Genomic DNA, 23,984 nt, shown 5'->3' on the forward strand with positions numbered 1-23,984 from the left:
TTTAAAATAAAATGAAATGTTTACCGGGATAATTATTATTATTAGGCACTGTATAAAACAACAAAAAAACATGGCCCTTGCCCCAGAGAGCTTACAATTTAGACAGAAGACAAGGGACAGTTAATAAAACCTAGTTGCTACACTAATTTCTCAAACATACCCAATATTCCTCCATCATTTCCTTCTCCAAAATTGTCATCCTTGTATTGGTCTTCATATTCCAGGTGGTTAGCTTTCTCATTAAGATGACTGGTGCTCTGTTCAGGCTCCAGTAAAAGATTGGACGCACTGGTACTCACTAGCATGTCATCCTCAAATGCACTACCTTCTCTCATCATCTCACGATCATCCATTCCAAAATCTCCTGCAAGAATATAATTTTAGGCAAACAGATAAAGAATTTAGGTTTAAGCAAACCAACGAGCAGATACTACACATGGACCACAGCTCAAAGAGCCAGGAAGCTTCACTTATTCCATGAAAAAACGACCCACTAGATAATTTTGTTCTATAACTGTAATTTCTAAGTTTTAGAGTTATTTCTGTTCACCAAAATGCAGTTATGTTTCTATAGTTTTCAACCCTTTTATAAATTATCTATTACTTTTTTAAATGTAGAGTTAATGGTGGACACTTGAAGACACTTTCTTCAGTACTGTTTTAATTTCATAGGTTTGTTCAAAACAACTTCCTCTCTTGTCCTCCTCCTGAAGTTCTTTCTTATGTAGAAAATATATTCTAAGCATACCTATTGAGAATGGCTTCAGTACTGCACCAAAATATTTAAAATATTCATTCTAGAGACGTCCATTGGATCTATTAAAAGAAAAAGCTCCCTAAGCGCTAAGTTTGTGTTTAATGCACATCCAAAAACAGGTTAATACCAGAGAGGTCTATTAATCCCATGTGTAGACAACCGATTAACAGATTCCTATTTTATGGATAATATTAAACAAGCTTGGAGCACAGAAAACAATTTTAGGATACTCATATACATTTTTATCAGTTCTAAAGCACTCTGTACAACAATACACCAAGAGATAGTGAAACAAAAAAAAAAAATCTCAGAATACCACTTTCATCATTGCAATTGCTCCGCCACTAAGAAAAAGTTATAAGGGGTCAAAAAGTTATTTCTGAATGCAATGAAAATCGGTAGAAAAGAGCTGCTGGCTAATGAATTTAGACTGCCACATTTAAAAGAGAAAATGAACATTTCATATATTCACTTAAGCATTAATCCACCTGACAAATGGTTATTGTTGCTTCTTTACAAGCAGCAACAATTTTTTTGGCTATTAGATGACAGATTTTTGGAAAACTCATCCTATAATGAGGGTATTCGCTCTTGTAAAAACATTTGACTAATACATCTAAGTGATATTTCATGTAAAATTCTCAGTGCTAATTAACCCACTTTGTAGGATTTCCACAAGATTTGTGAAACTTTCATTTCACTCAAAGAGCCAGCAAAACCTAACTTAGTACATATATTAAAAATATTAAAGCATTTTACCAAAATCATTATCCTGAAGAATACTGATGTTGCCCACTTCTTCTCTCATTGTAATTTCTTCCACTCTACTCTGGTTCAAACTGAATTGTTGAGCCACATCAATATCGCTTAAATAAAAAGAACATACAGTTTTAAAAGACTTTCCTTGATTATATTTGATCAATTTAAAACAATTTACAGGTTACTTAATAGACTATTGTTTTGTTATGAAGCCTGTCTATAGAAATATATTGTGCACTTGTATAAATACAGTCATGAAGACAACCCTAAAAAATGTAACAAACAACAAATATTACTTTAGGATAAGAGTGAGGCAATAGAAATTGTGATCAGCTTCTAGAAAGCTAGGAATAAAGAAAAGCTACAGATATACTGTGCCTCTTGTGGCTCTAAGGTTAATTTTGGAATAACAAGCTCCAAAAAGTACTTATGAAATTCAGCGGTTACATTATCTACATTCAGCAAGAGTTTAAATTTATATAATGCACAGCAAAGAGCATTAAGGTAAGTGGTTTAGGAAAGCGTAAATAACTTGGAACATATTTGACTTATTTCTCAATTTACACAATGCATTTTAAATTTAACTGTAAACCAAATAAAGATTGGCATAGCAATTTGCATTCTAGGAGTTCCACAGGCAAAAAAAGTATTTCATTTTTTAAAAAGGTTAAGTATCCAATTTGAAATGGTACTTATCTGCCATTGTTTGCGTTAATTGATAAATTTAGATTTGAAATCGCTACTCCAGAAAAGCAAGCCTACTTTAGTAAGAGAAAGTAAGCTTACTCTAGATCAGGCAGTGGCTGGTCAAAATCATGAAATTCCTCAGGTAAAGTGATAGCATTGTAGGCAGCCTCTCGATTTTCCTCAGGCAAATCAACAACACCTGAAAAGGAGAACACTCAGACATAAGTTTCTATATCTACACAAAAGATAGGATTTTTTTTTCCCAAACACACTTAGTGTTGGCCTCTCTGCTCCCTTAGGTAAGACTCCCATTGTCTTCACTACCTTCAGTGGGAAAACACCAAGCCAATGCTCAACGATTCTGAAAAATCCCACTCCAAATGTTTTTGTTCCAGATGAAAGTTAAATGCAATAAAGCAGGCAGTGAAATGTCCACTGAAAGCCACGGCCATATACTTGAGACTCTGGATCAGAAAGGGAGATCCAAAAAAACCTAAATAAAAATGCTACATACTTCAAGTCTCATTTTTTTTAAAGCTGTTTTGTGCCAGTTTTCAAAAATATGCCACTGTAAAAAAAACTGGATTCCTAAAGTTAAATCCCCAGGCCACATTTAGGCACATAAATAGACTGGATTCAGAAGTACTGAGCACCCAGAAGCTGCCACTGAAGTCCAATCTGAACAATTTCAAATTGGCAAAAAAATTTTTACAATTCCCACACTAAAATCAGAGATAATCAACTAAGTTACTCAACTTAAAGTTGGGTTAAAAGTCGTTTCAGGTATTAAGAACATTTGTTCCCTCCTTCCCCACCTCCAAGTCTCCCTGCCAATTCTTCTGCTTTTACAATCACGTTTTCCTACTTAAATTATTTTTTTTGTTGCTGCGTGAAACATCCACACAATAGGAGAAACTGACTATCCTAAGGAAAACAGTGATACTGAGTAGACATCAAATACTGTAACACAAAATACAAATACTGAAAAAAAAATATTCCTTTCAGTTACTGTAGCATAGGTATTACTTTTCCGATTGTAGACAAAAAATCACAAGGAATATGATTATAAGATAGCATCTCTCTGAACAACTTGCTTCTATATTTCCCTTTTTCACCTCCTGCCTGCATGGCCTCTTGATACTCCACTGGTTCCAAATTCCCCTCAGTGCTTCCCAATTGCATGTGCAGCTATTTAACAAGCAGCACACCCCCATATCACCTGCTGAATAGGTCTTATTGACAAGAGTGCTGAAACCTTAGTCCAGAACACTCAACTGAAGCAGTGCTGGGGAAGAAGCAGAATTTCAGAGTGTCATCTGAAAGATGGTATTTCCCTATGCAAAGTAACACAAACTTCTCTTATTCCAATAGGAGCATCAGGAATGTAAAACAGCAAACGTGCTTATTAAGTCTCACTACATATTGTAATGTAACTTGTGGGGGAAAGTGTTTAAGATACATGACAAGTACCTGGACGAAAAGCCATCTTGATCTTAATGAAGGCTTCATTACAGTCTGCAAGAAGGTATTTAGCTTTCCTGTGGTAGATTCTAACAACTCCCAATAAGAGATGTCCTGAGGTTCGAAGTGCCATCTTCACCTAAAAATAGATTTACTGATTGCAACAGGTATATCTTGCTTATATTAAAAAACAAAACAAAAACACAGTACTTTCACAGGAGGAAAAAAAAAAAAAACCTCAGTGCAAGCCAGTCTTGCTAGAGTTTCTCTTATGATATACTCCTTTTACATCAATTTTAGGCTAAACAGTAAAGCACAGCATCTCAAAGTAACTTTATACTGCCAGAGACAATATTAATCAACATGAAGTAGTTTGCAAACCCCATCCTTTCAACTAAATCTGAACAGCAATTTGTTAATTGTACTTTGTACTACTTCAAGAAATATCTACAAAAGTAATACTTAAAATAGCATATGCTGTTCTCAAAGCTTTACAATCAGTTCCCACAGTGTGATGCAGCTAAGTATTCCAATGCTATACATGGGGAAACTGTCCAACACCATCGAGGGAGACAGCATCAGAGCCAGGATCAGAATTCAGGGAATTCCTAGCTTTAAATCCAATATTTTGACTACCACACTATTAGTATAGAGTGGCATGCAGGTTTAGTTTGTTATTTTTGCTTAGGGGAAATGAAGAGAAGGCCTGTTACGTTTGCAAACAAAGGGGTATTCATTGAGTCAGCATGCCTAGCGATTACAGAAAATGCTTTATTTCCTAAACATTCAGTTTTAATTAATAAAGTTAAGTTTGAAACATGTCACTTCGGAATAAATTAGCAAGCAGCACACAAAACCAAACCCATCTCACTGCATCCTGTATAGCTCCTTCATGCCTTTGTTTCTTTGGTTAACCTTCAATCCTGCTCAAATTTGTGGACATCACCAAGATTTAATAGGTGGACAATGGGGTCCTCCTGGTCTACGACAGGGGCCCCAGGCCCTATGATAATACAAAACAAAGAACAGAACTAAACTGCACACTGAACCAGAAATGAGGTTAAAAGTGACTGCAGGCAATGAGGAAAGATTTACTAATAGTAAATCTAGAAAAAAGAACAGGAGTACTTGTGGCACCTTAAAGACTAACAAATTTATTAGAGCATAAGCTTTCATGGACTACAGCCCACTCCTTCGGATGCATACAGCCGAAGAAGTGGGCTGTAGTCCACGAAAGCTTATGCTCTAATAAATTTGTTAGTCTCTAAGGTGCCACAAGTACTCCTGTTCTTTTTGCGGATACAGACTAACACGGCTGCTACTCTGAAACCAGTAAATCTAGAGTTTCACACCAAAATAGGAAATAAAACAGCACAGTTAAAAACTTTGGGGCGGGCACAAAGAAGCAGCTGTACCCATCACATTAAAACAAATGTGTGTTCCTCTTGTCGCCAAGTCTCTAAAACGGTTTCACTGTTATTTTTCTATGTAACCAAGTATTGTATTTGCTGCAGGGAAGGAGTGTGGTTGTCAAAAGATGTGGCCAGGAAAGAATATCTTCAGTGGTTCATAATCTGAAGAAGTTTGAGAACTGTGTTGACAGATAAGTGGAATAAGATTTCCCAGGAAGAATAAGTCCTAAAACTTCTAACCTCAATTTAACTGAATTATTACAGATACCCAGGCTTTTTATTACATACAATAATAAAAGCTCGTCTAAGCCTCCAGAAATAAGATAAAAACACATACAACCCCCGCCCCCCACCCAAAACAAAAACAGATTTTAAGAATGCCTAGCTCTGAAAGTCTTACAAAAATCCTTGCAAGCCTCAAGGCATATGCATAACCCCCCGTGAGTGAGCATTTCCACTGCCTTTGTTCTCATTCTCCTTTCTCTGACTCCTCCCTGGGTTGTCAAATGAAGTTCTGGTCATAACTAAGGCCATGTTTACACAGGCAAGTTTCTGCGCAGTAAATCAGTTTTCTGTGGTGTAAATCCCGAGGTATACACACTGCCAACCACTTAGCAGCAGAAACTGCGCAGTTTCTGCACACTAAAAAACCCCACCCCAACAAGAGGCGTACAGCTTTCTGCGCTGAGGCTACTGCGCCGCTGTGCCAATATAGACACCTGGTCAATTACACTGCTCTACAGCCAAAACGCTTCTGAAATAAATGTAGTCAAACTTTACTAATTCTTAATTAGGTTCGAATAATTATACTTGAGAATGAAAATGATGCTTAAAATTGTTGATTGGCTCTAGTTTTCAAGATATGCTATTGGGTCAGTATATACGACCCATGACTTGGGAATGGCGGAGGATAAGTGAGTTATAAAGGGAAGGGATCTCACTTTAAACTAGAAATGACTAAAATACATCTTTGACTGGATCTATGAATAAATCTATGACTGGGTTTGGACAGTACTTGCTTTTTAGGCAAAACAATGAATAATGCAATCTGAAGCTGGTATTGCATCATACATGATATGAATTGCATCATGTTATTCCTAGAAGTCATGGATGATGCAATCATAACGAAGCTTACATCACTCTGCTGAACAAATTGCCCTAGATCAGCTCTAGAAATCATACAGTGTCGTGATCTCTTATTTGTCAGTGTTTGATTTTGCAAAGGGACACATTTCTGTTTAGCCAAAGTGAGCAGAGATGCCTCATACTTGTGTGAACAGTGCAGCTAACTTCTGCTATGTTTGTGGTGAAGTGACTTTTGCATCACAGAAGCGCAGTATAACCACTATGGTTAAAAAAAGCCTATCACCTTTATTTTGGTTGCAAAATTGGAGATCAGGACAAGAGGTGGGCCCCACACATATGCTGCAACACTTGTGCAACAAATCTTCACCAGTGGTTGAACAGGAAAAGGAAATCTATGCTTTTTGCAGTGCCAATGATTTGGAGAGAGCCAACAGATGATACCAACCATTGTTACTTCTGCATGGTGCCTCCAGTTGGGAAAGGTGGGTCAAAAGAAGAAAAAGTGGACTGTGCATTATTCAAACATTCCATCAGCTATACGCCCAGTACCCCACGGAGAAGGACTGCCGGTTCCTGATGCACCAGAATCACTCTCACTTGAGTCAGACGAGGAAGAGGAAGAGGATGAAACTTCTAGTCCTGAACCATCAATGTCACAGGACCCACATTTTCTCCCATCCTCCTCCTCTGAACCACACCTCATAACACAAGGTGAACTGAATGACCTTGTCAGGGATTTGGAACTACCCAAGAGTAAGGCAGAGCTGTTGGGCTCCAGACTACAGCAGTGGAACCTCCTGGCAGGTGATGTTAGGGATTCCATGTGCCGTGACAGTCAAAAGAATCTTGTCCCATTCTTCTTCATGGAAGGTGATCTTGTAGCCTGCAACAACATCGATGGTGTGATGGCAGCCCTCAACATCGTTCACGATCCAGATGAGTGGAGACTGTTCATTGATTCATCGAAGACGAGTCTGAAAGCTGTTTTACTGCATAATGGCAATGTTTTGCCATCAATTCCAGTTGGTCATGCAGTCCATATGAAGGAAACCTATGACAACATGAAACAACTTTTGAGGTGCATAAACTATGACCAACATCAGTGGCAGCTTTGTGGCGATTTGAAGGTTGTTGCTCTCTTGCTTGGTCTGCAGACTGGATACACAAAATACTGCTGTTTTCTCTGCGAATGGGATAGTCGTGCAAGAGATTCCTACTACATCAAGAAAGATTGGCCACTCCGACAGTCATTGGAGCCTGGGAGGAAAAGTGTTCAGCATCCACCACTTGTTGAATCAAGGGAGATTTTGTTACCACCCTTACACATCAAGCTGGGTCTGATGAAGAACTTTGTCAAGGCCATTGACAAAACACAAGCAGCTTTCAAGTACCTCCGTGGAAAATTTCCAAGGTTAAGTGAAGCTAAGATAAAGGAAGGTGTCTTTGTTGGTCCTCAGATTCGTCAACTTCTTCGAGATGATGCATTTGACCATGCACTGCGTGGCAAGGAAGACAGCATGGAAAGCTTTCTAGTTAGTGGCAATAAATTTTCTTGGAAACAACAAGGCAGACAACTACAGGTTGTTGGTGGAAAACCTCCTCAAGGCATACAAAAGCCTTGGTTGCAACATGTCACTAAAGATACATTTTTTGCACTCTCATCTAGATTTTTTTCCACCGAACTGCGGAGCAGTGAGCGACGAGCACGGCGAGCGATTTCACCAGGACATTTCAACAATGGAGAAACGCTATCAGGGCAAATGGAGCCCATCAATGCTTGCAGACTATTGCTGGACAGTGACAACAGATGCTCTATTTAATGAATACAAGAGACAAGCCAAGAAGCGCCGAGTAGACACTGAATAGGACTAAACTATGTACATAATAGTTTTGCCTTTTGTTTCATAATAAATTTTATTTATATAACCCTTTTGCTGATTTGTAAAGTGTTACATAAACAGGATAGGTGAAATATTATCATGTAAAGCAACGATAAAAACATGAAGACCTAGGTTTACAATTTATGATTAAAACTCTACTATCTACACAATATACATAGACATAAAATGTAAAAACTTAAATATCTTAGAAACAGTAGCCAGTTGTTTTAATTGTCATATTTGAATTCAGCACATCAAAATACATAATAAATAGCACATTTTATCTCTGAAGCAGACGACTTCTCAAAAATTATAGACCAGTGTTACAGCACTGCAACTGGCCTCCGGGGAGGTCCCACAATGCCTATTCTCGCCTCTCCGGTCCTCGGTTTGAACTCTACTGCCCTGCCCACAGGTGACCAACTGTCAGCTCCAACCCTTAAATTCCTTGGGAATTTTGAAAGTCTCCTTTCTGTTTGCTCGGTAATGTGTGCAGTGGTCTCAGCGTATCTTTCCAGGTGACCATGCCTGCTCCACGAATCAGGCAATCTTCTACTTGGAGCAATGCCGAGCTGCTGGACCTCATCAGCATTTGGGGAGAGGGAGCTGTCCAGTCCCTGCTGCCCTCCAGCCATAGGAATTATGATACCTACGGACAGATTTCACAATGCGTGACAGAAAGGGGCCATGACCGGGACACACTGCAGTGGATGGTCAAAGTGAAGGAGCTGCAGAACCCCTACCACAAGGCGATGGAGGGAAACCGCCGCTCCGGTGCTGTGCCCACGAGCTGCTGGTTCTACAAAGAGCTGGACACGATACTCGGTGGTGACCCCACCTCCACTGCGAAGGCCACTGTGGATACTTCGGTGACTCGCATGCCAGTAGAGAGTGGACTGAGCCAGGAGGAGGAAATCTTGGACCAGGATGTAGAGGGGGCCCAGAGGCAGAGGACGACTCGGAGGTCAGAGATGCATGCAGTCAAGAGCTCTTCTCTACCCCAGAGGAGGCTAGCCAATCACATCGGTCGGAGCTTGGCGAAGTGCAAACAAGAGAGGAGGCCCCGGTAAGTGGCTTTGATTTTGGGAATCGCTGAAGCAAGTTGTTGGGGGCAGGAGGGTAGCAGAAAGCAGGCTTGTGTCTGTATGATGTGTGTACCGCCACATGCACAGTCTGAGCGGCAGAACAGGGTGTTTATTCACTCCCTCACTTCACGGGAATCTGCCTCAGATCTCCACGAAACGCTCATGGACATACTGGGCAATCCGCGGCTGCAGGTTCTTTGGCAGAGCTGCTTTGTTTCTTGCCCCATTAAGGGTAACTTTCCCGCACCACTCCGCCGTCATTGGACTCTGCTGTCACTGGGGACCATTGCTGCACACAGGCAAACTGTCTAAGGGCCAGGGCAGAAGCTGCAGTTTTGGAGAAGACCCTCCCTTGATTCCCTGCTCACCCTCAGCAGCGAGATATCTTCCATAATGAACACAGTCTGTGGAAAATGCAGGGAGAGTAATGATTATAAGGCTCCCGCCCCCATAGTGCTGGCTCTCCCCAAGAGCCAGGTGCCCAGTGTACAGTAGGTCCTGGAACACTGATTTCCCCTACCCCTGTGGTTACTCATCACTTTGGGGGTCTTGTGGCTCATGTGTGCTTCCGTGGGTTCAGCCAGTTAGTGACAGGTATGTGAATAGTAGCTGTGTTTTACATCACTGAATCAGTGGTCTCTGTGTTTCAAACAATACTGCTGCTGTAAAACGTTGCATTTTGGCTTCACAGATATGATCATGGGAGCCCAGCCTCCCCTCTTTGTTATCGCCGGCTGAACAGCTGCGCAGGACTAGAAAGCGGCCACAAAAAACTAAAGAGGACTTTCTGTGTGATGTCATGATGTACTCCGCGGTGCGCCAGAACGAAGCCATGGAGCTGCTCTTAAACGTTATGGAGTGCCAAGCGGACATGCTCCAGATGCTACTAGCATTGCAAACCAAGCACCTCTGCACCCACTCTCCCCTGAAGTGGCTGTTGCAAAACTCTTTACCATGCTCCCCCTCAGACACCACCACCACATTCTTATCAACCGCCTGGCTTCAGTCTGTACCCACTGGATTCCACTCCTGTCCCATCACAGTCCAGCCCTGCGGATTCCCAGTACCCACTGCACTCAACACCCATCCCTCTGCCGTTTAGTACCCACTGCACTGTACTCCAAAGGACAAGGTTGCATATGATACCTGGACATACACAAATCTTCAACAGTCCCGAGACCCCACCTCCTCCTGGGACCTTCCCTTACCCCACCCCCCACAGTGCTGAAGTGGTTTTTTTGTTTCTCTCTACTTCAGCTGTTTTTTAATAAAATAATTGTTTTGGTTTGAAAGCAATCTTTATTCCGTTAATTGAAAGCAAGCAGAGCCCTGAAAAGCAACAGACAATTTTCTTAAACCTTCACAGTGCATCGTCTGCACCAATCACAATCACCTGCTAGCACTACAAGCACTGCACTCCCGAACATAGCAACAAATATTAGTGGCTTTCAGCTTCAAATTCAGGGTGGATAAAAATCAGTGATTTAATAAATAAAATAAATAAGATTTTTTAAAAATTTAAATAGGTTTTCCCATCAAAAAACATTTTATCAAAAAAATCTGATCTAAAGATAGTTTTAATTAAGATCATTATAGCTCAAAGATCTCTCATCATGGAATAGGGATCATAAATTATAATTCTATAGCAGGGGCAGGCAACCTAAGGCGGCACGCGAGCTGATTTTCAGTGGCACTCACACTGCCCACGTCCTGGCCACCGGTCCGGGGGGCTCTGCATTTTAATTTAATTTTAAATGAAGCTTCTTAAACATTAAAAACCTTATTTACTTTACATACAACAACAGTTTAGTTATATATTATAGACTTATAGTAACAGACCTTCTAAAAACATTAAACTGTATTACTGGCACGCAAAACCTTAAATTAGAGTGAATAAATGAAGACTCGGCACACCACTTCTGAAAGGTTGTCGACCCCTGTTCTATAGTATGAGGCAATATATTCATGTAATGTTTAAGAAAAGTTTTGTAAATGAGTTCCAATGGTTCATGGATTAAGGACCCAATCTTATGAGGTTCCAGGGACTTCTGTATAGATTATTTAGGTTAATCTTTCTATCTACTCAATGGGACTCAGTGCTCAGTCTAGAAGATACCATCAGAGATGCCTAGTTTTGCAGTTCTCAAACTGTGGATTTGTGTCTCCAGAGGTAACATACTTGTTAACAGCAAAATTGTTTTTACCAAATAAATAAATAAATAAATAAATAGACGTGAGAAAAAACAGGCCTCAACTCTATTGTCCTTCTGCAAATTTGTGTACACAGAGTCAATCCCTTACCTCTCTCTAAAAGTGCAAAGTTTCAAAAAGTTCAACAAATAGAAGATTGTTGGGGACAGAATTGATCTGGACAAGGAGAAGAAGTCAGGAGATAAATGTGAGAAGCGAGGAACATATGCTTGTTTTGTTAAAATATTATGTGTTTGCTGTTTAAGAAAAAATCCAGAACACTTAATGTCCTTGTTTTAGTTAAATAAAACAGTTTAAATGTTTGTCTGGTGATGTTCTCCTCCTAATACAGCATGGCAAGAAAATCCTTCAAATATTAATGATTAACCTGTTGAATTGGAGATAGTTCTCCTCCTAATGACTTTATAAATATCTGCTTCAATTACCTTTGGTAAATGAAATAACCAATCATTCATTTTCTGATATAGCTGTAAAGTTAATCTGAAGTTTTCAAAATAAATCACTTTAAAATGTAGTGTGTACCTTCTAAAAATGAAACCTACATCTATCTCCGAGTTGTGAAGAATATGTATTAAGATTATACCAACCAACAAGAATGCACTTTTATATAGAAAACCATGATTAAATAGTGAGTCTTCCTGACTAGTGATTTAAATCAATTTGATTTAAATCAAATCCACCGTGTTCAAATTCCTGCCTCAAGGCCTCCCTGATCCTTATGGCCCTGCACTACGCCCCTCTAATAGCCCTGGTCTCTGGCTGTTCACATTCAGCCTCCAGGCGCTGAGCCTCAACAGTCCAGCCCTGAGTGAAGCTTTCATCCTTCCCTTTACAAATATTATGGAGCGTACAAACCGCGGTTATAAGCATAGGAATATTGTCGTCAGCCATATCCAGCCTCCGATATAGACAGCACCAGTGGGCCTTTAAATGGCCAAAAGCACACTCACCAGTCATTCTGCACTTGTTCAGCCTGTTATTGAACTGTTCCTTGCTGCTGTCAAGGTTCCCCGTGTATGGCTTCGTAAGCCACAGCATTAAGGGGTAGGCAGGGTCTCCCAGGCTCACAATGGGCATTTTGACTTCCCCTACAGTGATCTTCTGGTCTGGGAAGTAAGTCCCTGCTTGCAGCTTACTGAACAGGTCAGTGTTCCAAAAGCTGCGTGTCTCATGCACCTTTCCAGACCAGCCTGTGTTAATGTCCGTGAAACGCCCACGGTGATTCACAAGTGCCTGAAGAACCATAGAGAAATACCCCTTCCAATTAATGTACTCGGTGGCTAGGTGGTCTGGTGTCAGAATTGGAATATGTGGGCCATCTATCGCTCCTCGACAATTAGGGAAGCCCATTTGTGCAAAGCCATCCACAATGTCACGCATGACTCTGGGCAACGTGGTCTTTTGGAACAGGATGTGATTAATGGCCTGCACACTTCCATCAACACGACTCCAACAGTCGACCTTCCCACTCCGAACTGGTTAGTGACCGATCAGTAGCAGTCTGGAGTAGCCAGCTTCCACAGTGCAATTGCCATGCACTTCTCCAAAGACAGGGCAGCTCTCATTCTCGTGTCCTTGCGCCGCAGGGCTGGGGCAAGCTCTTCACACAGTCCCATGAATGTGGCTTTCCTCTCCGAAAGTTCTGTAGCCACAGCTCGTTATCGCAGACGTGCATGACCATGTGATCCCACCACTCAGTGCTTGTTTCACGAGCCCAAAAGCGGAGTTCCACTGTGGTCAGCACCTCCGTGAATGCCACAGCAATCTCATGTCGCAGCTACTACACTTGGCGAGGTTAATGTCAAACTCCTCTTGCCTTTGTAATTTAAGGAATAACTCCACTGCCACTTGTGATGTGTTAGTGAGAGCGAGCAGCATATTGGTCAGCAGTGCGGGATCCATTCCTGAAGACCGAAGAGGCAGAGTGCACAGTACACAGACCATTGAAAGATGGTGCCAAAGGCGGACTGAAGCACAGAATTTGCTGGAATGTGAAGCAATGCATCACGGGGCATTGGGGCAGGACCCAGGATGCCCTGCGACCCCCTTCACCCTCCCACAATTCTTAGCAGCAGAAGAGGAAGAGATGCCAGAGTGCACCGCTCCAAATAGCGCTGCAAGTGTGAACACGCTATTGTGCAAGTAGCTGACAGTGTGAACCCACAACAGTGGTTTCCCTTCAGTGCTCTCTGAGCAGCGATGTAACTCTGCCAGTGTAAACATACCCTTCAATTACAAACTCTTGTAGGCAGGGAATCAGCCTGTTCTGTAAAGCACCATGCATATCTACAGTGCTCTGATTAATAGAGAATTCAGCTATTATATTTGTGTATATTTATAACTCTTGTAAAGATTATATTAGCTGCACTGAATTGACAGCCAGAAGATCAATTTAGCTGAAGAAAGTGTTTATGGATACTAGGAAACAAACTTTAGGTCTTTTAAAAAAATAAAAAAGCTTTTCTCCAAGGCATCCAAATGTCTGTTGTCAAGTAAAATGGTTTATATTTGACTAATGTGCCACATAACCAGTCCATTTTTTAGAGGCGAGTTAAAAACGAAAACATCCATGAACACATAAGACCTGAAGAATCTTCCCTCTGATTAGTAGGTATCTGGTAAGAAGAAAGTGTTCCATTCTCTCCCCCTTAACTCTGAGGTTGTGTCCTTCAGCACTTTTCACAGTTGCTCTGTTGGCTGTAGCCAATACCAAACAAACCACCAAAGGCAACTTAGGGCCTAACCTGGAGAAAACTGTACTCAACAAGTAATGTTATTGTATAGCTACTGACTACATTTTCCAACCCTTTGAAAATAAAGGACAAGAATATTTAAATAATCAATCATTCTTTATTTCAATAGCTCTCAATGTCAAGCGTATTCAAATGTCACCGTAAGTCCTTTGAAAGCTACTTGCTGACAGGTACAAGATGTTTTTTTCCCTTTCCCTCGCCCACCATAAAAAATTTCTACGTATACACATGGTACATCAAGATAATTCAGATAAAGATACTCTGCATAAAAGCTATTAACCAAAGGACCAAATTTGAAACCTGGCCACTTCTTGCAAAACTATAAACTAAGAATTGAATGAAAAGCTCAGATTATTTCTTAGAATACAGGTATTCATGGATTATTTCATACTTCATGTAAAACAATTGTGAGCACACTTTTTTTCATTAAAAGAGTTAACATTTTAGAATTTTTCAGGTTAAGGCATCAGTATATATTAGTTACTTCTTGTATATTGATCATGTGCTGTTGTAATTTATCTCTGCTGAACCAGCAACATTAACATCAAGATGACTGTAAAATAGATACCTTAGGTGAGATGATACTCTCCACGCTGCTCTCTAGATTACACTCGAATACATGGGCTTTGGTTAGTTTCTTATCCCAATGGGCCGCTAGCCAGATTTTGGCCAGCGGCCCACGCTTGCTCAGGACAAAATGGGCGTAGAACATTGTCCCAGCCGCCTATAAGGTGTAAACCTGTAAAGAAAAATATAATTGTTTTATATTGAATTGGGTTACTGCAAAAAAAAATCTCACCATATTTATATATATATGCCACTTGGAGGCTATCAACATGTCTTCTTTTCAACCAGCAAGATTCTAGAATGGTTTTGTACAAGAAAAAGGACAGAAATTTTCAATAGAACAGAAAATGCTCCATATACCTTAAAATCTGAAAGGATTTTGTTCAAGATTGAGAGAGTTTTGCTCATTTTTTCCCCATTGGTGGCTATATGTTTATAAGCGTAGAAGTTTACTGTGTTGGAAACTTGAGCAGGTAAACTAGAAAAAAGTCACACCTACAGAAATGTGGGGCTGGAAGGGAACTCAAAAGACATTTAAGTCCATCTCCCGGCATTGAGGCAGGATTAAACATACCTACACAAACGTCTGCCAGCAATGGTCTAAGTTTAGCATCATCCTTGACCATGAACTTTGGTCTCTTATTAGACCTATCTATGATTCTTCCAAGAACTCATTTCCCAATGCTAGTCACTAGGACTCCTCCATTGTAAAAATCTTCATTCATGCTTCCATCTCCATTCACCGCAGTCTTCTACATAGCCTTATCAAGTACCAGCTATTCAGACTCCAGCACATATGGAATACTACTGACCCAAATTTTCTCACCACAAGAAAGATCATAGTCTTTCCATCCTCAAACAGTTCCTGTATCTTTTCATGCCAAAACAAAAAGTTAAGAGCTCTACTCATTCTAAAAGCCTTCCATATGTTTATTCCAGGGGTTCTCAAACTGGGGGTCAGGACCCCTCAGGGGGTCGCGAGCTGTCAGTCTCCATCCCAAACCCCACTTTGTCTCCCGCATTTACAATGGTGTTAAATATATAAACAAGTGTTTTTAATTTGTAAGGGGGGGTTGCACTCAGAGGCTTGCTATGTGAAAGGGGTCACCAATAAAAAAGTTTGAAAACCATTGGCTTATTCCAACCTTTCTAAAGGACTCTTATTATCTACAGCCCTTTCCCTCTGAGTGTAGCATTGTTTTCCTATTGTCCTGCTGTCTTGCTGCTGGTGGTGCAAGAGTCCACTCCTAGCAGCTTTGAGAAGGGGAAATATACTGTATTTATAAGGGACTGGTCACCATAATATGAGATAAAACATAAGACTACAGTCCCATCACTAGCTTATGGGGAAACCTGTATGAACCTAATAATTAAGGGTAAGATTTTGTCACAGGTATTTTTAGTAAAAGTCATGAAAGGGTCATGGGCAATAAACAAAATTTCATAGAAGCCCACAACCTGTCTGTGACTTTTACCAAAAATATTCAAGACTAACAGTCTGAGCCCTGCTGGGGGCTGACTGCCAGCCACTGCTCCAGCCCCGGTTGCTGCTACTGCAGCAGGCACAGACAGCTGCTCCTGACCCGCTGCTGTGGTGGGAGTGAAAGCCAAAGAAGTCATGGAATCCGTGACCTCCGACAAAAATTGCATCCTTACCAATAGTTAAGTGTGTGTATTAGGGAAGCAGAAGACCAAAGCCACTAACAGGCAGCTAATCGGAAATGAGCAAGTAAGGGGAGCACGCTATCATCCTAAGAGGATGGATCCGGCTCCTGGCAAGTCCAAGCACCATCTGTCTTGCCTCTTCTATCCTTCTCTCACTGTACCTACAATGGAGGATCAAACCTATGCCTTTAAAGCTCCTATATAGAACACCTCCCCAGCAGGCACAGCATGTGACACTAGGAGCAAAGCAGTTTAATTTGATGCATCAAGCAGAGGAGTATCAATTTCTAGCAAAACTGACAATGGTCTCCTGCTGGAAAGTTTCCAAAATGCAGGGGAGCATACAGAACGCAGGCTTCCTGTGATTCCAGGCCAGGTTTAAATCTGCGGTCCCAAAGGTTAACAGAAGTGCAATGTCTAAACTGCAGCTGGCCTGTGCCAGCTGAATCAGGTTCACTGGGCTCAAACTGCAGGAATGTTTCATTGCAGTGTAGACTTCCTGGCTAAGGCTGCGTCCCAAGCTCTGGGACCCTCCCACCATGCAAAGTCCTCGAGTCCAGGCTCCAGCCTGAGTCCAGAAGTCTACACTGCAATTAAACAGCCCCTGAGAACATCCACAGGTATTTAACTGCAGTGGAGACATACCCTTACATTCTTTCAGTTACTCCACAGTTGTGCAATATTCTGCAACCAGATTTCAGTATGCCCACTCATGTAATTTGGTTTATATTTATCTGAATATGCGTTTTATTAGCCCTATAGTATTACCATAGTACCAACAAGCTCCAGTCACAAACTGGGATCCCACTGTGCTAGACACTGTACAAACAGAACAAAAAAAACCCCCAAGAACCCCAAAGCAGTTCATGCCCCAAAGACCTTACAGCATAGGTATAAGACAAGAGACAGATGGATACAGGCAGATAAATGGGGGAGTACAAGGAAACAATGTGACAATATAGGTCAGCATTACAGGTAGCGTCTCAACACATTGGCAGCGTAACCATTGATAATTTTTTTGTAGGATCATGGAAAAAGTTTTAAAGTAGTATAATGAGTTAAGTTTTACAGATGTTTATAGGGAGCTCCTCCAAAGCATGAGGGACTGCATTAAAAAAGCACTCCTTTGAAGATTAAGAAGTTGGTGATGGAGGTTAGCATTACAAGTTGTTCAGAGGCAGGACTCAACCCTCAAGAGTGAATGAGAGATTATAGCTAGGGTGGGGACAGGACTCAAAGGGCCTTGAATGTGAAGGCAAGTAGCTTATGTTTGACGTGATAAGAGAAGGGAGAGCCGGTGAGGGATTCAGAGAGAGGGGGTGATGTAATCAAGCAATGTGCTATGAGAACGATTTTTGCAGTAGCAATCTGAATGGATATGAGCGGGGCAAATTTGCATTTGTCAAGGCTAGAGAAAAGGATGTTGCACTAATTGGGAAATGAGATGATGAGAGCTTGGATGAGAGTTTTAGCAGCGTGGATGAAAGAAAAGGCCAAATCTTGGAGATTGTATGCAGAAAGAATTGGCAAGAGTTAGACAGAGCCTGAATGTAAGATCTCACAGAGGACTGAGTTGAAGAGGGCAGCCAGGTTACAGGCCTGAGTGACAGGAAAGATGGTGGTATTGTTCACAATGATAAAAAAGAGAGGGGAGGGGAAGGTGAAGAGCTCACTTTCAGCCATGTTGAGCTTGTTGTTTGGCTAGAAAGATAGGCCTGGAGTAGAGGAAGATCTGAGAGTCACCAGAAATAGTTGTAAAAAGAACAGGAGTACTTGTGGCACCTTAGAGACTAACAAATTTATTAGAGCATAAGCTTTCGTGGGCTACTGCCCACTTCTTCGGATGCATATAGAGTGGAACATATATTGAGGAGATATATATACACACACATACAGAGAGCATGAACAGGTGGGAGTTGTCTTACCAACTCTGAGAGGCCAATTAAGTAAGAGAAAAAAACTTTTGAAGTGATAATCAAGCTAGCCCAGTTTGATAAGTAAGTCTTCTTATCAAACTGTCTGTACTGGGCTAGCTTGATTATCACTTCAAAAGTTTTTTTCTCTTACTTAATTGGCCTCTCAGAGTTGGTAAGACAACTCCCACCTGTTCATGCTCTCTGTGCATATGCATCCGAAGAAGTGGGCAGTAGCCCACGAAAGCTTATGCTCTAATAAATTTGTTAGTCTCTAAGGTGCCACAAGTACTCCTGTTCTTTTTGCGGATACAGACTAACACAGCTGCTACTCTGAAACCAGAAATAGTTGTGGTACAGCAGTGGTCCCCAACCTTTTTCATCTGGCAGGCGCCGACGAGCGGCAACGTCAATAGGCGTCGCCGCCGAAATGCCACCGAGGAGCAGCATTTTGGCGGCATTTCGGAGGTGATGCCTCTGGATGACGCTGCTTCTCAGAGGCATTTCAGCTGCTGCTCGTCCACCGGCCAGTACGTGGGTGCACTTAGATGCCCCGGTGGGCGCCATGGCGCCCACAGGCACTATGTTGGGGACCCCTGTGGTACAGTAACTCCTCACTTAAAGTTGTCCCGGTTAACATTGTTTCGTTGTTACCTTGCTGATCAATTAGATATCATGCTCATTTAAAGTTGTGCAATGCTCCCTTATAACTTCATTTGGCAGCTGCCTGCATTGTCCACTGCTTGCAGGAAGAGCGGCCCGTTGTAGCTAGCTGGTGGGGGCTTGGAACCAGGGTGGACCGGCAGCCTTGCATCAGCTCCCCGCTCCCCTAAGTTCCCTATGTGAGAGCCGCCCAGCAGGCTATCAATTGCCAGCAGTTCAGCTGTCCCTCCCCCCATTGCCATGTGCTGCTCCTGCCCTCTGCCTTGGAGCTGCTCTCGGGAGCCTCCTGTTTGCAGTGCAAGGGGGGAGAGAGGAGAGCTAATGTCAGGGTGTCCCCCTTTCCTCTGTACCCCACTTACTCCATCTCCATGGGGGGGGGTCATGACAACATGACAGGGCTCAGGATCAAGGGAGCTTCCTGGGAGCAGCTGCTGTCTCAGCTTGCTGATTAATTAACAAGGCAGTGTACTTAGAGGGGGTCAGTCTACTTAAAAGGACAATGCGCATCTCTCTCTCTCTCACACACACACAGGGTGTGTGTCTGTCTACTATGCTGTTTCCCCTCCCTCCATTCTGCTGCCTTGTAGCTGTGAGGCTACATTAATAACAATGGGTTAACCCTTGAAGGCTCAGCCAAAAGCTAGTTCATCATTTAACAGTAAGGCATTCCCTGGAAAATAGCCCACCCTTACTTCACCACCTCAACCAAGCTTCACAATCATCATCGCTGTGAACAGTATTAAATTGTTTGTTTAAAATTTTTACTGTGTGTGTATGTATATATATATATATATATTAGTTTTTTGTCTGGTGAAATTTTTTTTCCTGGAACCTGACCCCCTCTCCCCCCATTTACATTAATTCTTATGGGGAAATTGGATTCGCTTAACATCGTTTCACTTAAAGTCACATTTTTCAGGAACACAACTACAACGTTAAAGCGAGGAGTGACTGCAGTTGAATTTGTATCTGCAAATGAGATTACCCACAGTTAACGTGAAGAGGGAGAAGAGAAAGGAATCAAGGACAGAAATCTGTTGCACCCTCACTGAAAGCTGGAGGGGGGGGGGGGGGAGATGCGGAGGATCCTCCAAAAGACCTGCCAAAGGAGCAATTTTATGGGAATTACCCAGATCATCAAATGAAAGGGGACATTATAAATCAGAAACTGTATTTCTCAGTGCAATGGGTTTAAAAAAGTATTTCACATTGTACAACAAACCTATGAGGTGGGTTTGTTGTACAATGTAATACACCTCTACCTCGATATAACATGAATTCGGATATAACGTGGTAAAGCAGTGCACCGGGGGGCAGGGCTGCGCACTCCGGTGGATCAAAGCAAGTTTGATATAACGCGGTTTCACCTATAATGCGGTAAGATTTTTTGGCTCCCGAGGACAGCATTATATTGAGGTAGAGGTGTATTTCTCAAAAACATTAGCCATAAGAGAATGGAGAAGGAGTGAGGAGTTAAAGCCATCAGCATTAAATCTCTGTCACAACCTTCCAACTCCAGTTGTAAAAACTGTTCTTTGATTTTTTGTGGATTGGCATAATTATTAGATTTGACATGTTCACAATCAGTTCAAAATATATAGCTTGAACTTCAGGGAAAGAGCAATCATACTTGACTCAAACCTGAAAATATAATGAAGTCTTCCCATTAAACATGAAAAGCATTATGTGGACCAATAAGACATAGAAGCAACTGTATTCACTCCAGTTGCCTGACAGCACAGATAGCAGCTGCTAGCATGGACATATTGCCACTACTATCTTTCAGCAATATTGCTGCACTCGGTCTGCATGTTCCCCACATTAGAGCTACAAGAGGAAGTAACTTTCCCATGGGGACAGGAACACACAAACACTAAATGCTAAGGGGTAACAAAGTTAGTTCCTTGTGAGGACAAATTGTTTATTTCTTCTATTCTGGGAATATACCTGGGCATTGGGGGGGGAGGGGCGGGGAGAGAAGGGAGAGAGGAAGAAGTGCTCCCCAATGTGATAGGGAAAGGTTTAATCTTTCACACAAACACAGGTCATTAATACAACAAACAGGACTGGGAACCTATTACACTTTTGTTGTGGGGAAGATGGGGATAGGAAGCCCAAATGGTAAGTGGTCAGCATGCTGATATTTCGCAGGACTAGCATAGAGAATTGCTAAATCTATGCAAGGGTTATGGATAGCCTGAAACTCAAGGGCAATATTAGAGAAGAATGAGAGTTACTTGTTTCAAGTACACCTCTACCCAGATATACCGCGACCCGATATAACATGGGTTCGCATATAGCGCGGTAACCCCGGGGCTCTGGTACTGGGGCTCGGGCAGCGCTTTAAAAGGCCCGGGGCTCCGGCTGCTATGGGGAGCCCCGGGCCCTTTAAATCACTGCTGGAGCCCTGCCACCGCTACTCCGGAGCTGCGGCAGCGGGGCTCGGCCGGCGATTTAAAGGGCCCGGGCTCCCCCCAGTGGCCGGAGCCCAGGTTCTTTAAATCACCGCTGGAGCCCTGCCGCCGCTACCCCGATATAACAGGGTTTCACCTATAATGCAGTAGGGATTTCTGGTTCCCGAGGACCGTGTTATATCGGGGTAGAGGTGTATTGAAAATCTTGAAAAGAGGAAATAAAGTAGAAGTAAATTGCTGCTGGCAGAGATTAGCAGTTTTCCTCCATATATTATGGACATGCTGCCACAGAAAGTTATACATATAAACAGAGGAAACAATTTAAAGAGTGATGTTACCACACTAAAAATAATTTAACAAATGCATTTATAAGTTACAACATCTTACATTAAAACATTAATTTCTATTTACAATGTCTACTTTATGCAATGCGGTCTGCTTGAACTAATACCACAAGTCAGCATCACTTCTAAGTTCTAATGCACTATCCCAATACTGCAATGAGAATACATTCACATGCAGCTTGTACAAATTTTAAAAATACATTTCCAGTGGAATTATTACTGAAGTGCTCACCAACTTTTTTTTCTTGGACTCCCCATCTGGGGTGCACTAGTGCACAGGCACCACGCATGATCCTTTGCAGCATGGCAGCAACTGTTGCTGCCTTTTTCTCACGCTTCTGTCCTTTCTCTTTTCAGTATATTTTCTTTCCCTTGTTTCTTTCTTGTTTTCTCTCCTTTACTTTTTTTTTGTCTGACTCTTCTCTCCAGAAAAGTGCAGGCAGATGGTGGTGGGGAGAGCAATAGGACATTTGATACAACCCAACGCTGAACTAACTGCTAGATGTGCAAAGAGAAGCTTGGGTTGGCATGGTACTCCCTGACTATACACCTGTGCAGGTGAGTTGCTCCTGCAGCCAACAACATTAGGGCTCACAACAGATGCAGGAAGGGTAATTAATTACTTTCAAGTAGCCACCTGCCATTTTAACTAGAGAAGCAATGGATCAGATCTGGGATCCTACAACTTCCTTCTACACCGGGGTACTCAATCTTTTTCTTTCTGAGTCATCCCCCCGCGCTATAAAAACTCCACAGCCCAGCTGTGCCACAACAACGGTTTTTCTGCATATAAAAGCCAGGGCTGACGTTAGGGGGTAGCAAGCAGGACAATTGCCCAGGGGCCCATGCCACAGGGGGCACTGTGAAGCTAAATTGCTCAGGCTTTGGCTTTAGCTCTGGGAGGGGATGCTTGGGGCACCAGGCTGCAGTCCTGCATGGTAGGGCTTTGGCTTTTCTGCCCTGGGTCCTAGCAAGTCCCTGGTTGAGAACCACTGTTCTGCACAGTGATCTATTCTTCTGCAATCCTATTGAGCACCTCATGGGCAGCCTCACTCACCTCAGATTGGTAAACTTTCTACTATGATCAAATTTTGACCCTGTCAAAAGATGTCCTTTTAAAAGGGACACCAAACTGAAGTCTAATCAACTTAAATTATTTCAAACGCCACAGTCATCCTTGAGCCCTCCTGCCTATTTGTGTTTTGATAATCAAGCATTCCTATTTTGTTTAAAGTGTGTCTCTATGTTGTGTGGAAAGCCCAAAACAATCACAGGAAAATTGACTATACTATGTCTGTACATTTGACCACACAGTGTATATAAAGTAAAACTGAAAAAAAGAATGTTGGAATTGCCATAGTGAATTAGACCCACGGTTCATCTACCCCAGCATCCTGTCTTGGACAATGGCCAGCACCAGATGTGTCTGAGGAAGGTGCAAGAAACCTCAGAATGGGCTGATGTGGGATAATCTGCCCCCGAGAAAGTCTCATCCTAATTCCCAGTCATTAGAGACTGGATTAAACCTAAAGCATTAGGTTTTATATCCCTTCTAAAATGTATTAGCATTAAAGTATAGTAATTCTGGAAATACTTGTTAGCCATATAAGTGTCCAACAGCTCTTTGAATCTAGCTAAAATCTTGGGCTCTTCCACATTTTAATCATACACTGCATGAAAAATTCCTTTTATCAGTCTGAATCTGCCACCATGTTCCTTTTGTTCTTAGTTACGAGAAAGGGAGAGTAAGTTCCTGATCTACCTTCTCTATATCATTATTTGATATACTTTTTATCATGTTACATCACATTTGTCTCCTAAGGTTAAAAACCCCAATCTTTTCAGTCATTTCTCATACTATAATTTTTTCATACACCACATTCTTGCTGCCCTTCCCTTAGCCCCTTTCATTTTGCTATATCCTTTTTTGAGTCAGGTGACCTGCACATAATATCCCAGATGAGGGTATTCAATTGATTTACATAATAGCATAGTTTTAATATTATTCTCCATCCTGTTACTTGTGCATCTTAATGTCTTCTTTGCTTTTTTGACCACAGATGCACACTGAGTAGGTCTTCACTCCCACAATAAGGCCCAGGCCTCTTTCCAGAGTCAAGTTATTTATCAGGCTAGTTCAAATTTCCCCCCCATCAATGGACATTTCAGTGTTGGTAAAAGCAAAGTACTTAGGCCTTGGCTACACTTACCCGGTAGTTCGGCGGCGAGCGATCGAACTTCTGGGTTCGACTTATCGCGTCTAGTCTGGACGTGATAAGTCGAACCCGGAAGTGCTCGCCGTCGACTGCGGTACTCCAGCTCGGCGA

The 23,984-nt window shown here is 41.9% G+C and overlaps 1 protein-coding gene across 2 annotated transcripts in view; it reads right to left on the bottom strand.

Annotated features, from left to right (window-relative positions):
* Positions 1-23,984, bottom strand: part of RAD21 (RAD21 cohesin complex component) — a 38,514-nt gene that overhangs the window by 11,685 nt on the left and 2,845 nt on the right. For both annotated transcript variants that reach the window (XM_005287281.5, XM_042843983.2), the window contains exons 2-6: positions 14,660-14,830; positions 3,674-3,803; positions 2,303-2,402; positions 1,517-1,623; positions 161-364 (exon numbers count right to left, since the gene is read on the bottom strand). In XM_005287281.5, the coding sequence (XP_005287338.1) occupies positions 161-364; positions 1,517-1,623; positions 2,303-2,402; positions 3,674-3,803; positions 14,660-14,803 (685 nt within the window). In that variant the 5' untranslated portion in view covers positions 14,804-14,830. The remainder of the gene's footprint in view (positions 1-160; positions 365-1,516; positions 1,624-2,302; positions 2,403-3,673; positions 3,804-14,659; positions 14,831-23,984) is intronic.

This window comes from Chrysemys picta, chromosome 2 (genome assembly GCF_011386835.1).
Source record: "Chrysemys picta bellii isolate R12L10 chromosome 2, ASM1138683v2, whole genome shotgun sequence".
In the NCBI taxonomy this organism is placed as follows: Eukaryota; Metazoa; Chordata; order Testudines; family Emydidae; genus Chrysemys; species Chrysemys picta.